The 16773-nt window shown below is 43.5% G+C and overlaps 1 protein-coding gene across 2 annotated transcripts in view; it reads right to left on the bottom strand.

The window, feature by feature from the left end:
• Positions 1–15373, bottom strand: part of NCEH1 (neutral cholesterol ester hydrolase 1) — a 48857-nt gene extending 33484 nt beyond the window's left edge. The window contains exon 1 of one of the 2 annotated variants that reach the window (XM_037046510.1): positions 15023–15373. In XM_037046510.1, coding sequence (XP_036902405.1) covers positions 15023–15256 — 234 coding nt within the window. In that variant the 5' untranslated portion in view covers positions 15257–15373. The remainder of the gene's footprint in view (positions 1–15022) is intronic. The other variant, XM_037046511.1, reaches the window with a different exon arrangement.
• Between the last annotated feature and the right edge of the window lie 1400 nt (positions 15374–16773).

Below are 16773 nucleotides of genomic sequence, written 5' to 3'. Positions count from 1 at the left end.
CAACGACAGTGGATATGGGGATGTGAAGCATCTCTGTGGGATTTCCGGGTCTGCCCCCAAACTGCAGAGGCTGGTGCACTTGTGTCTTTAAAAATTCCCTTTCCTTCAAAACACACAGATTTCCTTTTCCTTAATTTGAGATTAGTCTTCTTGTCAGAGGCACTAATGACAATTTGTGGGGAGGGGAACCAAAACAGAAATGGAGGATAAAGATTAATTTTTCTGAGATTGCCAACTTAGTGTTAGAAGAAAAGATGAAAGGCAAATATGTTACAGAGAATATAATATGATATATTATATAATATAAGTATGAAAGAAAGTCCATGCTGTCTAAACGCTGTCTCCTTCACCCCACCAAGGATGCCAGGAAGTGGGCTATTTATAACCGGGTGTTATAGGTGCCCAATACTGTGTGAAGGGTCACTGGCCCTTCTTGAGGTTGTAGCCAAATTCTAGCTCATCCTTCAGTATCCAATTCAAACACCCCCTCCTCTGTGGTGCTCTGTCCAGCTCACCGCTTGCATGGTCACCCCCCCCCTCAGGCTCTCTGGTACTTAGTGAGCTTCTGCTTTTGAGACCTGCTGTATTGTCATGATCAGTTTCTAGAGCTAGCTCCTTTCCAGCATGAACTCTGGTGACTGATTTTTTAAAACGTGTTAATTTAATAGCTTAAATTGACACTTTGTTTAATTACCTACATAATTACTGCTCACTATAATTGTTCAGTGAAAGAATACACTGCTGATTATGTTTTCTTTTGTTGTTGCTTCTAAATTCAATCTTTTAAAAAATCAGGCAGCTTACCCTTTACTATTTTTCTCACTTGACCTCTTTATGGGGAGGGAACAGGAATCCAAGGCACAAGAAAGCATATTTTGCTGGTTGATCCTACTGACATCTGAAACCCGGGATGTCCAGGGAAAGCTTCCGGTCAGGATGCTCTTGCCACCCCTCTTTACCACAGAAGCTGCCCAGGGCCATTCGGTCACTCACCACTTACTCACTCAGCAAATATGTGAGTGTAAACTTTGTGCCAGGTACTTTCAGGAGCTGGCTCCGCAGTGGCGAAGCCCACAGACCTGCTCCTTCCCCTCCCAGAGCCTCCAGCCTGGCAGGGACAACAGAATTACTTGGGAAGACAAATTACTTAGGATTAAGTAAACAAACAGACGATTATGAAGGGCAGTGTGTTCTACGGAGGGGAAGTACATGGTGGCGGAGTGAGAAAGGATATTTAGAGGAGACAGGGAAACCCGACTGGGTGGTTAAAACAAGAGGTCAGTTTCTCTAATCATAAACCCCGCCCCTTTGACAAACATGCAAGAAGCTTTTGACTCATGTAAGGCACCTAAGGGGCCATAGCTACCGACAGCTGCAGCGTTTGCTTCAAACTTTAAACAAGGAGTGACTTAGGGAAGCACAACACTGCGAGCACAGTAAGGAAAGACTGACTAAATCTTTTCTTGAAGACCAAAAGCCACTGAAACCAAACAATAGTAGAAAAACAAATTATTTTCAATCAAAGTACGTATTTGGCCACCAAAATGTAAATACCATGCTATGGGTTTGTAACAATGGTTGCATGCTTTCACCGTCCTACTATTAGCTTACCTAAAGCTACCATAATTAAAATGGTGAAATATGCCTTAAGAACATAGGATGGGGCTAGTTCCCCCCAAGGATCCGTTATGTGAAGATCTCCTTCAAACTCTCATTTCCTACCTTTGAGAAAATCAGAAGTAGTTCCCTGGATGTGCCACGTTCTCCCACCTGGCAATTCTGCACCTGCTGTTTTCTCTTCCTGGAATGCCCTTCCTTCCCTGCCTGTCTGACGTGCTTCTTCTCACCCCTTCAGCCTCCGCTCAGCCAGCACCGCCCCTGGGCTCCTCCGCCTGAGTTCCCCCAGAGGTACACCGGCTTCCTTGGCTGGGCTCCCCCAGAGCCCACTGCAGACCACGAATGGAAGCTCTCAGCAAGTCTGGTTGGAATTGAACATTTCTTGGAATTTCCGAACGAGAATATGAGCACCTCAAGGTCTCTGCAGGGTCTGGCTTATTCCAGGTGACCCACAAATACATTGGTCTATGAGGGAATGAATAATGCCTGATTTTCCTCCACGGACAGAAACAGGAAGAGCTGTAACAGAGTAAAGGCACTCTACGTTTAAGCACAACTTCAGTGTTTACAAAATGGCCCTGAGTAAACCTGGCTCGCCCACATGCACATGAAACCACAGGAGCCAACCTTTATCGCAACCACTTTAAGGGCCATAGGTAGACAGAACTTCAAAATGCTACCTAGAGTTGCTCGCCATTCTCTGAAACCCGAAAATGGAAAAAAGGTGGAGGTGGGGTGGGGTGGGGCAGGGCTGGGGGCGGAGAACGGCGTAAAAACATTTCACCATGATAACACCCAAATGAAAGGCCGGCTTTTTAAGTAGTTAAAGTGATATGATTTTCTCGACAACAAGCTTTTATCAAATAAAGAAATCATGGTAATGTTTTTAGAGTCATTGAAAATCACTTCTAAACAAGTTGCTCCTGGAGACATAACCAATAATGCTGTTTTTATTTTCAGGCAAGATGCGTCTTCACTCACACTGCCAAAGTATGCCATTTTCATTGGCTCTGTGAGGAAATAAGGCTGACAAGTTTATTGGTTGGGTCAGTAGCCCCTTTTGTGGCTGCTAAGACCCAAATCTGGCACATACTGTGACCTGTAAAATAGTGGCCCACTGTCCTTGACAAAAGGATAGCAGGGCATTTAGCTGCTATGCTGCTAACTATAGAGTTGAAAGGCATCAGTTTACAATGGGGCAAGTTGAATTTCATCCACTGTAAACCTCATTTTGAAGCACACAGGGGAAACTTCTTAGCCTGGTAAGAATCCAGATTTTAAAATGTATTTCCATGGAGATGAACCAATCAAGGTAAATTTCATTATTTGGGGAAGGAGAGCTCCTTTACTTTTTCACTCCCTTGTTTTTTATTTAAAAAACATTTTTAATATACTAAATAATTATACAGGTTTACATATGACTAATTAGTGTATCTGTTATAGCTATCAGTAACCACCATCTCAGGTTTTAATTACAAGGTATAAAATATACTTTGGCTAATTCCTGTGAGAAATGAGAGCTCAATACCCACACTGCCCAAGTCAAAACATTTGTTTTGCCAGGAATCCTTGAAATCATTCCAATAAGCAGGCCACAAGCTGAGATGCTGAAATGTAAAAGGGCCAGTTGCCTAGGAGTAGATGCTGAGTCTGGTCCACCGAGGGGTCCACTGGGACGCAGAGCTGCTGGGCCCACTCTCGGCCTCAGGCTTCTCGGGCTCTCAGCCTACCTGCCCGCCCCTTCTCGGTGAGGCTCTTGGCAGTTTCTACCACTCAGTATTTTCCTAGTGTCCCTCTCTGTTCCCTGTCTGCTCTAGCTCCCCGTTGGCTCCACCCCTTCTCACAGCTCTAAAACTTCTCTCTTCTCACTCAACACTGTTTCCTTAGGGGATTTCATGTCTTCACGGGATTTCAAACACCATTGACCTGCCAACAAATTTCTCCATATTTCCTACATTTTCCTTTATGTGATTACTTGTCACATATTTTTGGCATGGATTGTAGCTCCTGGAAGGCCAGGTGCTGGGGTGTGTGTGTGTGTGTGTGTGTGTGTGTGTGTGTGAACTGCGATAACCCCAGTGCCTGGCACACAACCATTGCTCAATTAACAAACGACAGAGGTCATGGTGAATTTCTCCTATTATGGTAGTGAACAGAAGACACCTGCCTTTAATAACTTAGAGAAGTCAAAGTCATCTTTTCCATAATTGTAGAGAAGATCCCTGGGCCCAGCAGGCAATCATTTCAGAAAATCCAAAGCCCTTTGTTGAAGAAAGTAACCCCTAGTTGCTAGTATTTCTTCACTGCCTTCACATTGGGGCCGGATGGCCACCACTGGGAAAGAGGTCAAATAAGGCACTTTATATAACAAAATATCACGTCACTAACTCTATCTTAGGTACCGAAAGATTAAAGAACTCTTCTTCAGGTGATACATAATTTTCTAAAACAAATTAATACCTTGACAAAGCCAGTAGAGATCTCTAATATAAGACAGAGACAGTCTAAGAGACATATAATTTCCCAGCTTTTAGAAAACTGATTCCACCAGACCGCCTGCATTAGGACTCTGACTCTCGGTATGTGACTTGAGCAAGTTAATGGACCCTTTGTGCCTGACTTCTTCATTTACAACACGAGAATAATAATAGCACTTACCTCACTGGGTTGTTGTAAAGATTGAGGTAATATGTGTGTAACATGATTAGAACACATGAATTGGTGATGCTGTGGCTGATGATGCGTACAACCGGTTAGAACGTCAGCCCAAGGACTCCGAAACTTTGACCACAGCAAGAAGCTTTTAAGTCCTGGCTATATGCAAAGCACTGCACTAAGAATTTCACATACACAGTCACACCTCATCTCTATAATAAGCCTTTCAAGAGGCAGTCGTTATCCCACTTTTGTAGACAGGGAACCTGAACAAGTGTAGGGAGCTGAGGTCACCTGCAAAACTAGTCTCACAAGAACACGCTAAAGGGAGGATTTAAATCCAGTTGCCCAGCCAACAGCAGTCCAGGGTGAGAGAATATGTACAGAAACCCACACACCTGAGGGTGGGAGCAGATTGACGAGCACAGGGTGAAAGTAAGGGAATAAAAAACAGCATGTTACTACTGGAGTACACAATAGACAACCACCCCAAATCACGTCGCTACTAAATGTATGTCTTACCTGCCAGGTACTATTCCCAGTGCTTCACTTACTAACTACTGTGTGATAGTGATGATAAACTATAAAGCTTTATATACATTACTCATACAATCTTCAAATAATTTTATGGGTTAAGTATTGTGACCACTTACTAGATCAGGAAATAAACTCACAGGTGAAATGTTCTTCAAGGTCACACAGCTAGCACAGCTCAGAGCCTGGATTTGAACTCAGGTCTCCATGATTCCAAAAATCCATGTACTTAAACACTATGAAAATGTTCCCCCAAATTTGATGGATATACCATCAGTATCATAAACACTTTTGTAAAACAAAGATCTATAGTCAATTAAATATGGGACTCACTGTATAATCTCTCTTTAAGTCTCAAAATACATAGTTCAGTAGGAACTCTGAAACATCTTACAGTATTTTAAAAAATCCTGATTAACTGTTTAACTCAGCATTTCCCAGTTTTATTTAACCATGGAATCCTTTTTAGTGTGTAATATATATTGAAATTCTCCAGAACTGAAATTTGTAAATACATAATACGCTCCTTTCCCACATGATGCTTTCTTAATGTGGATCACACCACTAGTGCAGAAGATTTCAGAGTGGAGGGGGTGCAGTGGGAAGGAGGGAAGGGAGATTGAGCAGCCTTAACAGGAAGCCGTGGAGTATAGTTCAAAAGGCTACGGTGTCTGGCAGACCTGGGTCTCAGCCAGCCTCACTAGGCAGTCATGTGCCTGTGAACCAGTTACTCAACCTTGCTGAGCTTCTCTTTTCTTTCATGTTAAGTGAGGACATTAAGACTATTTCACAAGGTGGCTGTACATATTATTTCAATCAATAGATCCATTATTATCTGCCAGACATCATCTTCTATTAAAAGCAAATAATCTTCTAAAAGCAAAAGAATTGACCTGCTTTACTAAGAAAGTGGAGGGAGCAGACATTATTGCTGCTCCCCGGCTGTTTCTCACTAATAGGGAAGAATTGTGCCTTGAAATGGAAATGACTAAAACCTTGGGACAGGGTGACTTAATCGGTACGGGATGCATATACTCGGAAGGAGATAAACAACTTACACTTTAGAAAAGTAGACTCTAGAACAGTCAGAGAAATGGTAACTTGAATCCCAGGGCAGGGCAATATTATGGGATAGGCAGCACAGAAGAGAGTCGGGTCAAATAAATTTCTTCTGGGGCGTGCATCAATTATCCACTCAAGAGGAAAAGGAAAAGGGCAGAATGATAACAAATGAACGTGGAAATTCGTCAGCAATCTTTTAAGGAGGTGTCCTTAAACTGTAAACAAAATTTAGCTTGAATGGGTACATAATTCATTACAACTTTGAAAAAAGGCATATCTGGAAGTATAGCATGAGGAAGTCAGAAACCTAGAAAACAGCAAGGTTTGCAAGAAAAAGTTGCAAAGGACAACCAAAAGCCATTTTTAGGTAAGTTCAGAGTTGGAAGTACAGGAAGCACTAGGTCCACCCCTCGGGGCAAATGGTGTAACAGAAGACTGAAAGAGTTCCTATATTCTCTGTGGTGAATGACCTTGGATCCAAAGCAGATAAAACCAAACCAAAACAAACAAGCAAACAAAAAAACAGTAAGAGAGAGAGTACATCTAGAATAGGTGAGAAAGCTTATGATGTGGTGGGGAGTTTAATACATAGCAACAAAGGGAGACATACAAAGGCCATACAAAAGTGCTAGCAGAGCATAAAGGAAAGAGAAATTAAAGCTGATTGGGGAAAAAGGGGAAGTTCCCCAAAGAGATGATTTTCTGGAGATGTTGAAAGACATGGGGGATGTCAGCCACAGTAAGAGACTGGGAGGCCTGTGGGGCAGGGGTGACACTGGGAGGGAGAAAGGTGTCAGGTGCCAGAGCGCAGTCTGCCATGGGGTCACTGCCAGGCCGGATTCCACAGAGCGGTACTACCAAGTTGTAGCAGGCCCTCCATGCCTGCTACAGAATTTAGGACTTTTATTCTGCCACAGTCCGGGGGTCCAGGTGTGGGGTTCACTGGAGAGTCAACAGCCAGATTTGTGCAGAACAAGGAGGTCAAGGATCATTCTACAACTTGGACTTGACTATGCTGAATGTTTACAGGTCAAATAAATGTAGGCCAAGCACATGTCCAGATTTGCCTGGGTACAATTCTGGTTTAGAATAGTTATATTGGTATGATTATTCATAGCAGTCCCTACCAGTCTCGAAAATGTCCTGGTTTGGACAATGGATTATACGGCTACCTAGGTATATGTAGCTTGCAGACTATCAATCTACGTTTAATCGCAATAATATAAACCACGGATAGAAGAGATTCCTACTAGGTATGTCACAAATGGTTCACAGGTGGACCACAAGGTATTGGTTTCAGGGTTTTATAGAAGCCAAAACTTAAAGCCATTTTTATACCTATCCAAAATTTATCCAAGTTGGCAGTCTATTGGGAAACCATAGTATAATTCTCTCTCTAAATCTTGTGAATTCTGCCATTCAATTGCATGGAGATTCCCCTACATATTTCCTTTGGTTTCTCCTGGCATACTTTAAAAACGCAATCAAGTCTATGGCAGGACAAAAGACTGGGAAACACTACTGTAGATGAATCTCACTGTGGACTGCGGGGCTGAAAAACAGGGTCAGGATACAGTGCGCTCCTGACAGAGTGATTCGTGAGCATTCCCGTGTGCATGGCCCAAGCTGCAAGGGGGCTGTCAGAGAGAGGGCGCCAGGGACAAAAGGAGCACCCCCATCACAGAGGACTGGCTTTCGGGTCAGCCTGGCCAAGCGGCAGGGAGAAACTAGGAGTCCAGAGACTTTGACTCCATTCCCTATTTGGCTGGTGACACTAATCACATAATCTTAGGGGACGTCATTGACCCTCTCTGAACCTCAGGTTTTTTTCACTTGACAAATAAGAATGATTAATGCCAGCCCATTATTTACTGTAAAAATAACATGAGGTGAAACAAGTGAGACCCTGTGTGAAAACCTAGAGTTTTATATGAATGTAAGATATAATTTTAAAAAAATAGGTTCTTTGGGGTCTCATTTCTTTTAGGCTAGCCTCCTCTTCCTCTCACCACTGTGAGGAGGATATGATGTTCATTCGCACTACTTCCACCACCAGCCATTTCGGTGGTCACCACTGACCACTCCCAAGTCCATATAACCTCCAGCCCAGCCCTTTCTCTCTTCTGAGCTCTGGTCTTGTACATGTAAGCTGTTTGTGAGCAGCCGTGGATCTTCAAACCGGATCTTCACCCTCAGGTTGCTCCTCTTCCTAAATCAGGGCCATTACCACCACCCACCGGGTTCCCCCAGAGCCTGTCCCAGGAGCCATCTCTGACTCCTTTCTTCCTCCACCCACACTAACCCCTCCATCAGTAACCTGCCCTCCAAACCTGGCCCCTTTATCAGTTCACGTGCTCACCTCTCACCTGGGTGTCTTCCTAAGTGGTCTTTCACCTTCCACCTGCTTGTTTAAACTCCAGTCTCTACACTGGCACCGAGAAAGACTGTGCTCTAACCCAGATTTGACCATGATTTCCCTGCTAAAAAGCTGTCAGCAGCTCCCTTCTTGGCCCCAGGGCCCTTCCTATTCTGGCCTGTTTCTCTCTTGTTGCCTCATCTCTCCGACTTGTGAGCTCTGTGTTCCCGTCAGTCTAAACAACACCTAGCTCCTCAGCGGTGTCAGCTTCTCCTACTGGAAAGTCCCTTCTGGCTGGAGTGTCCCCTTCACCCTTCCCTCTCCCTCTCTTCTCTTGCCCCACCCTCTGCTCTCAGCGGGCTCCTAAGAAAAGGCACTCTACACAGTGATCGAGTGCTTGAATTCAGAGTAAGACAGACAGAAGGTGGATCGTACTCGCACCTTTTATAAACTGTCATCTTTACATTTCAGTTTCCTCCTTTGTGAGATACGAAAAATAAATAAATAAAAACACCTGCCTCTTCATGGCAACCCTCACTTGGGGCATCAGTTCTCCGAGCCGGGGGTTCTCAGAGCAGACAAGGGGGCATCAGGGGAAACCACAATCAATGGGTTGATTTAGGTAATACCTAAAATCCTTTCTGACTCGCAGATTCCTAAAAAGAGGCACCATTCACTTCATGCTTTTACAGATCTTTTCCAGGGCCACACATTTCATTGAAATGTGCCAATAAACCAGAAGATAATTTTGAAAAACAAACACAGAAAACACCCACCCCCTAGGATCACAGCGTGGACTGAACGGACTGCACGGGAAGCCGTAGCACAGGATCTGGCGCAGAGTAAACGCTTGGTGTAGCTACTCTTCCTGTGAGCACGGCCTTTGGTGCCTCAGATTCAATGTCAATGTGAAAGGGAACTTGTGCCCGAGGCGCAGGTCTACATTAGAGATCCTTGTAGCAACCCATAAGCACCTCTATCTTAACTCTTCCTCTGTCACTCAAGTCCCCACTCTGTCACTGTCAATAGGGTTATCTCCCTTTCCCTGGACTGTAAACGTCTTGAGATTAGGTCTGTGTCCTTTTCATTTTGCCACTTCCTAGTGTTGGTTGGTGTTCAGTTTGTATTTATTGAATAAGTGGTGACTCCTAAATGGTAGGGTTTTAGTTTTATTTTGGAAACAGTGAAAGATAAATTGAAGGAGAAAATAAGCGATAGTTCCCACATGGTTTCATCTGACAGTGAAGCAAATATTTTTAAAATATTTTATTTATTTATCTTTAGAGAGGAAGGGAAGGAGAGAAGGAGAGAAATATCAATGTATGGTTGCCCCTCGCGAGTCCCCCGCTGGGAACTGGCCTGCAACCCAGGCATATGCCCCAACTGGGAATTGAACCACGACCGTGTGGTTCGCAGGCCTGTGCTCAATCCACTGAGCTACACCAGCCATGGCTCACTATTTTAAAAGAAGTAACTGTGCATTAATAGAACATTTAACAATGATCATTGTGCTTTTGGATCTCACAGAAATGTTGTAGATCGAGCTCAGTCCACATGTTAGAAATAGAACATGCCATTAAAATAAAGTACTATTGATGACATTTCTGTGCACAGGACTATATTTGCAGGGTTCTAGGAAAGAGGAAATGAAAAACTATAAATTAAGTGTTGTCTAACACATTTGGTAGCTGGATCAATCTGACCTTAAAGTTTGACTGGATTCACCCAGTCAAAGACTGGGCTCTCTAAAGACGAACTCGGGCTGCTGGCCTGTCAGAATCGATGCTGAGTAAGTATCGCCCTGAAGCTACTCCATAGGCCCCTCTGCGGCCAAGTATTTAAAGAAAAACTCCCATCGAATCAGCTGAAAATGTGGATGGTGGAATCTCTTACATGAAGAAATACGTTAGCATGGCCAAGTGTAGAAGGAGGCAGAAAAATTTGTTATTTACTAATGTTTTCAAGGTAAATCTACCTGACATTAGTAAACATCCAGTTCATGCACGAATGATTATGGGAAAAGTGAGCAAATTGGAGGTCTGCGTTGTGTCCCCTAAGCGGACATTTAAACCACACCCACAAATGCACAGAAAATTCAGGTGAGATCACTTTAGATTTCAGCAAGTTTGGGGGCATTTTACAAGATTAAAAAAAAATTGCTCAACTTGTCCCAAAGCACTGTCATCCATAAGAAATAGGGAGAACATTCAGTAGAAATACCGATTTCAGCAACCTCTCTTTTACAATGTATCATCAAAAAGATACATAGTATCAGAACTAGTAAGCTAGACCATCAAGGTAGGGCAAGCCAAGCTCTTGCTCTGAACTCCCTTCACGTACCACTGATAACTCTATTCACTATCTTACCACCTCTCTAGACTGTATATAACTTTTCTCTCTTATGTGTTTCTGTAACTATACCTCTTCTGCAACACCCGTCAGTCAGTGCCTACCTTCTTAATAGTTGTACATTAGCATGGCTTTTCCAATCTACTAAACTGAAGTTGTCTCTTGGGTCATTTGAGCATGTCCCTAAAATCTCACACAGTTGGCTTTCAACCTGTGTTACAACTAAGTGACTGAGCACAAAGCATGCCATTGTGACCGCTGTGTCAGGGGACCCAGGATACCTTAAAAAAACAAATCTGACTTTTTCCATAGAACAATTACTAAGAGATTAATCACCCTGATATGCATAGACACATCAATTCCATGTTAGATCCACATTTAGTAGGAAACCTACTAAAAATTATTACAAGAAGAGCTTTAGAATTATTTATTATTACGTGTGCATTGTAGAAAAACTAGAATACACAAATTTGAAAATTGAAGACATGCCTTTATGTACCCCCCCAAATCCCTATATTTTAAATTATGTACTTCTGCTTTTTCTATAACTCTATGCTTTAAAAGGTATTTTAAATGGAATCATGGGTACATGTGCTGTTTTGTAGCATTTTCTCACTGTACAGAACCAATTCTTTGTAGGCCACTGAATATCATTTCAAAGCTGGTTTTTTGTTTGTTTGTTTTTGACTACACAGTATTCCAAAATGTAGGTTTACCACAACTTACTTAATCTCTCATTTAAGTTTTCATTCCCTTAAATAATGCTACAAAAACAGGGAATAAAAGATAAAAAACATTTGCCGAGTTGTCCCCTGTATTTCTCACAAACAGCAGTTCTTCTGGACTAGTTGAATAAGGCTTTCGATCCTGTAAAATTTCCCTCTTTATGGCTGGTTTTGCCTATATCCTTAATTACTTAAAATAAATTCCTCCAAAAAGACTGCTAGGTCAAAGCAAAAAATGTGCTCCCACAGTTTTCAATGGGTATTGTCTAACTCAGACATAGATACCTCTCAGTTTCCTCACCAGTACTGGGGTTAGCATTTTCTAAACTCTGTGCTTACATAGCAGTTTAAAATCAGTATCAGAACCTCCCAAACTCTTCTTTTGCCCCTCTGGGTTTCCCCTGCCCAGGTGTTATCTAAAACTCTTTCTCCACTACCTTCCCAGATTGTCTTTGGTTCGTGCTTTTCCACTGCTCAAGTCTTATGATGGCTCTGCTGTAGAACTGGAATTTTCTTAACTAGTATTTTATCCCCTTCAACTCTTAGAGCCAAAGTATCAACCAACTAATCTGAAGAACTAATTCATGCTAACATGAAGAGGCTCATTCCCAGCAACATATGAGCAACATAACTTGAGCAGTTTAAGGAAATATAGGATCTATATCTGCAATGCATTTTATTTGTCTTAAAGCACAAATGGTTCTCAAATTTTTCTGTACATTGAAATCACCTGTGGAGCTTTTAAATCCCTGATGCCTGGGACTCAACTCCCAGAAATTCTAAATAAATTCTAAATATAGGGTGTGACTTGGGCATCAGGACTTTTTAAAAATATATTTTATTTATTTACTTTTTAGAGAGAGGGGAAAGGAGGGAGAAAGAGAGAGAGAAACATCAATGTGTGGTTGCCTCTTGCATGCCCCTCACTGGGAAGCTGGCCTGCAACCCAGGCATGTGCCCATGGGTTGGATTCTGGGAATCCAACTGGTGACCCTTTGGTTTGCAGGCTGATAATCTACTGAGCCACACCAGCCAGGGCAGTGTCAGGATCTTTTGAAAGCTCCTTAGATGATTATAATGTAGCAGCTGTGTTTGAGACGATTTGGAGAAAGATACCAAGTAGCTTCTTAGGTAATATTGGAAAACTCCAAGGAAGGAAAGTGCAATAAGCATAACTCTTCTGCACGAGATAAAGGAGATAAGAACCGTTATAGTGGTAAAACATTTGCCAGTGACCACAGAATAAAACTAGCATTCATATTTCTTGATCCTAGGCACGAGTCTGCTACATTAGAAAGTAGGCCCACCTTTACTTCTGAAGAAACTTCAGTTGCCTTTGTAATTGAACCAATCAACTCTAAAATTACTTGGGTAACAAACTTTATGCCATGATATTTACTGGTAGCTGTCCAGCTTTTAATTGCTTCCGGATTACCTTTGTTTTATTGTTTTAACAATACTGGGCAATCCCACAGATCTGGGTTCTCCACAATCCATAGCAGACCTATGGGACAACTCTTAAAAGAATAGCAATAACAAGGTCCAGGCATTTAAACACATTACTAAACCTCACAATGACCTTACAAAGTCACCCTATTTTACAGGGAAGACTGAGCATCAGAGTAGGCTAGTAGGTTGCCTGGCCTCATGGTCAGTACGTGGCCTGGCCAGGATGCGATTCAGGAAGACAGGACTCCAACAGTCATGCTCTCATTCACTTACAGTGTGCCAAGCCATACTGTCTCCTTCCCGGGACAATTTGAAGAAACGCTGGTAAATTGCTTTACTGGGCAGAATAGGCTTCCATGTGGTTTGAATGATTTGTCTGATATTTTGCAACTCCAATGAAAAGTGATGAAAGCCACTTCTGTACAAAGCCACTCCCAAGCTACTGTGCTAGGCAAGGATACTTTGCTACCTCATCTATCGCTGTGACCTGGCACCACATACTTTATCAGTCCCAGACACCGGCTCGGGGCTCATTCCGTAAAAGACTGCAGGAACTTGCCTTCATTGGGTTGGCAGCCAGTTGGGCAAGAAAGGCGTTCCTTCCAACCTGGCTTTTCCCAGATCACTTATGCTGTAAAAGACTTCCTTGGCAACCCGAAAGCTAAAAATAATCTTGGCTGCCCATAGAGAGGTTTTATTCTTTGATTTCCCCCCGTTTTTCTTATTCTCTTTATTAGTCACTATCTTTCCCTTTCTGCTATTTACTAAAGGCCATTTAACCCACTCCAGGTAAATACCACTGTGTCCCAGAGTTCCTGAAGGAAGTTACTCCCAAATTACATCATTTCTGAAGGAAAAGAGGGGATGAGGGGCTTCCTACACGAGCACTGTCTTTCCTGAAATGAATGCTAGAGAAGGGGGTGGACATTCTTTCGCCATGTGAACATTATGGTCAGTAGGAGGAAAGGAAGAGGATGTACAGCCTCATAGGATGAGTCTATGAACAACAGGGCACTGGAGCGGTGGAGAAGGTACCTGATTCAAGAAAAGCAAATCCCTACTCGGAACAGGTGACAGTACCCTAGTGGAGCGGCTTGTTGATAGCACAAAGCTTCAGAGACCATGGAATCTCACATACAATGAGGATGGACAGGGACAAAGAATATCAACCATGACTTTCCTAGAAAAGTCATGATTTCCCCCCTCTGTTTCTCTAGTCATTCTTGAAAAAAAAGAGGAGTTTACAAAAATAACCTGTGATTAAAGCCTAAGGTTGGGAGAAGGTGAAAACTTGATTTTGGAGGAAGGTTAGGAGTTTAGATAAAGCAAGCTCTTCAGAAACACTGTTTAATCATAGGGCTCAGCCTTGGCTGCAGATTGTAGTTTAGATTTTAGAATCTATGGCACTGAAACTAAGGCCTCTTACCACAGAATAGAGTGGAGACAGTAATATTTTCCTATTTATGGGGGAAAAGAAATACACACCCATGATACAGTAGAGAGAAATTTCACCCTGCCAGGTTAAGCCAGGGTTTCCTGGCTCAGGCAAGGGTTACGTCCTCAACAGCCAAGGACATCAAATAAATGCAGCAGGGCAGGCAGAAAACAAACGGATCATGCAAACAGGCGCTGCTGCATCTACTGCCTCTCCTCCAGCCAGCCAGGCCTCCTGGCCCAGCGTCTTGGGCTACACTGATAAATGCCAAACATGAGTGGGAGATGGAGCCCCTTGAGGGGCTCCCCAAGGACTCGGAGGAGGTCTGACCGCTGGGCCTCTGGGAAAGGAGAGCTCGGCAGTCAGGGTGTGTGGGAACAGCGCCTGTGCCTGCTTCTGCTTTTAAGGTGGCTTCACTGCCCGAAATGAGAGCCTTTTTTCCCAGAGCTGTCCTAAAAATATTTAACTCGCTCTCTGCCGGCCCCTATCGGAGAAAGAAAATGGGGAAGAGGTGGCTTATAAAAAGCTGAAAGATTGTTTTGCAAACCAAAACGGGGTGAGGGAAGCTATTTAGGTTAGATTACAGGTTAAACAGTTATCAGATTCTATTCAAATACTTTACCCTCCCCATCGCCAACGCAGACACAGACCTAGACCGCTGCTCGCAAGGAGGAGAATGCGACACCCTGAAAATGACAGACTGAACCACCTTAAAAAGCAATGGCCTCACTGCGTTAGTAAGATATGCATTCTCGTGGAACACGGTCCGGAAATTTTGCTTCCCCGTTCAAATCTTGCCTAGGAGTGGGGACAGAGCATCAGCGCCGGGCTGCGTCTCACCACTTGCTGTGCGCTCCGGAAAATCGCGTCCAGCAGCATCAGCTTCCAAGGATCAGACACGGAGCTGGGCAGGGGGATGTAGACGTAATAGGCGGCCAGCGCCACCACGGCGGTGAGCACGATACAGGACGACCTCATCTTCCCCCGGGCCGGCTCCTCTGCGGGTTGAGGAGGACGAGAGGACGATGCCACCTGAAGACCTCGCGCAAGTTTCTGCAAGAGCCAGCTGCTCATTCACTGGTTTCTTACATGCCCAGCAGCCAATCAGAGGCGGCGTCCGGACGAAGTCGGAGCGCTGACGTGCCCCTTCTTGGGTGTCCTTGCAAAGTGCTGCAGACACACCAGGTTGGAAAAGAGCTGAGGCTGGTCTGTGCGCAGCACAGCGCGCTCTGGAGGACACAGGTCTATATTGCATGTCTGTGACCAAGGGCTCCCCGTGAAGATTCTCGAGTGGAAACCTGAAATTGTTTCAGTGGGATGAGTTTCGGTCTGTCTAAGGCACATGGGCCTTTCTGACTTAAAATGGAGATTCTGAAAAATCAAAATCCACTTTTAGAACCAGACTTGCAATGGAGTAAAATTCCAGCTGGTAAATTGTGGAGATAATTACACATTCTTGTAAGTCAAGCAATGACAAGCCAGTAGTATATGTGGCATCCAAGTCTTGGTTTATGAATCCCAGTCTCCAGAAAAAAAGGGACCATGATTTTGCCCCTTTCCTTGGGGGAAGGGGGCTAATTCCAGGAATGGCTAAGATAAAGATTGGCCTTCTGTGCTAGAAGATAGATGTGCTTCAACATGAAGAGGACTGGTTAAAAGGACACGGGTGGCAGCTTAAAGGATCTCCCAATGGTTGGAGCTGGAATAAATTTAGCATCAAGATGAGTAACTGGTAATCAAAAGGTAGAATCGAAAGGAATTGGAGAGGGAGGGGAAGATGAATTCCTGGTTTTCTTGTTGAAGCACCTGGGTAAAAACAAACTGTGGAGAGTAACAGACTTGAGGGAAAATGACAAATGCACCCTGGGGTATTTAGGTTCGAGGTGCCAGTGGAACATCCAAGAAGAAATGCTGAGTAGGCTGCTAGGCATCCAAGTCACGACCTCTTGGAGAGGTCCAAGCTGGAGATGCAAGCATGGGAATCTCTATGTGTAACTGAAGCCACGGCAGTGGATGAGGGAGAAGCTGAGAGTGCGGGGAGCTGGGGGAAGAAAAGCAGGCCTGAAGGCCTTAGCATTTACTGTTTAGGAAAAGGAGGCGGACAGGTTGACCAAAGAGGCTGAGTAGAAGTGAACCAAACAGAAAGAGTGCTGTCTGATTTAGAGAGGCTCAGAGGTGATGAATAGGGAAAGTGAAAGAAATAATTTACAACTTACATTGGTGAAATTTCTTAACCGGATTCTAGAAAGGGGAGAGATAAGGTAGAGTCAATAATGACTTCAAAGTTTTTGACTTGAGTAAGGTCATCAACTGACAGAAATATTGGATGTAAAACCGCTTTTGGGTAAAATGGTGAGTTCAGTCCTTTCAGGGACTCATTGTATTCAGCAACATTCTTAGCAATATGTTTTAAATGCACTGCTAAGCTTTTCATTAAACTCTAAGCCACTTCATGATGTGTAGAAGAAAATTAGTTTGGGAATACTGTAGTTATAATATGTGCACTTAATTTGCATAACACTCTACTGATGAGGGTTTGAAGCCCATCCTTGATTTTACCAATTGCAACAGCATTAAACTCAAGACAGAAC

The sequence above is a fragment of the Sturnira hondurensis genome, unplaced genomic scaffold (genome assembly GCF_014824575.4).
Source record: "Sturnira hondurensis isolate 20B ecotype Veracruz unplaced genomic scaffold, ASM1482457v3 Scaffold0005279, whole genome shotgun sequence".
NCBI lineage: Eukaryota > Metazoa > Chordata > Mammalia > Chiroptera > Phyllostomidae > Sturnira > Sturnira hondurensis.
The sequence above is the reverse complement of the archived record's forward strand: the minus strand, read 5'-3'. Positions and strand labels throughout refer to the sequence as shown.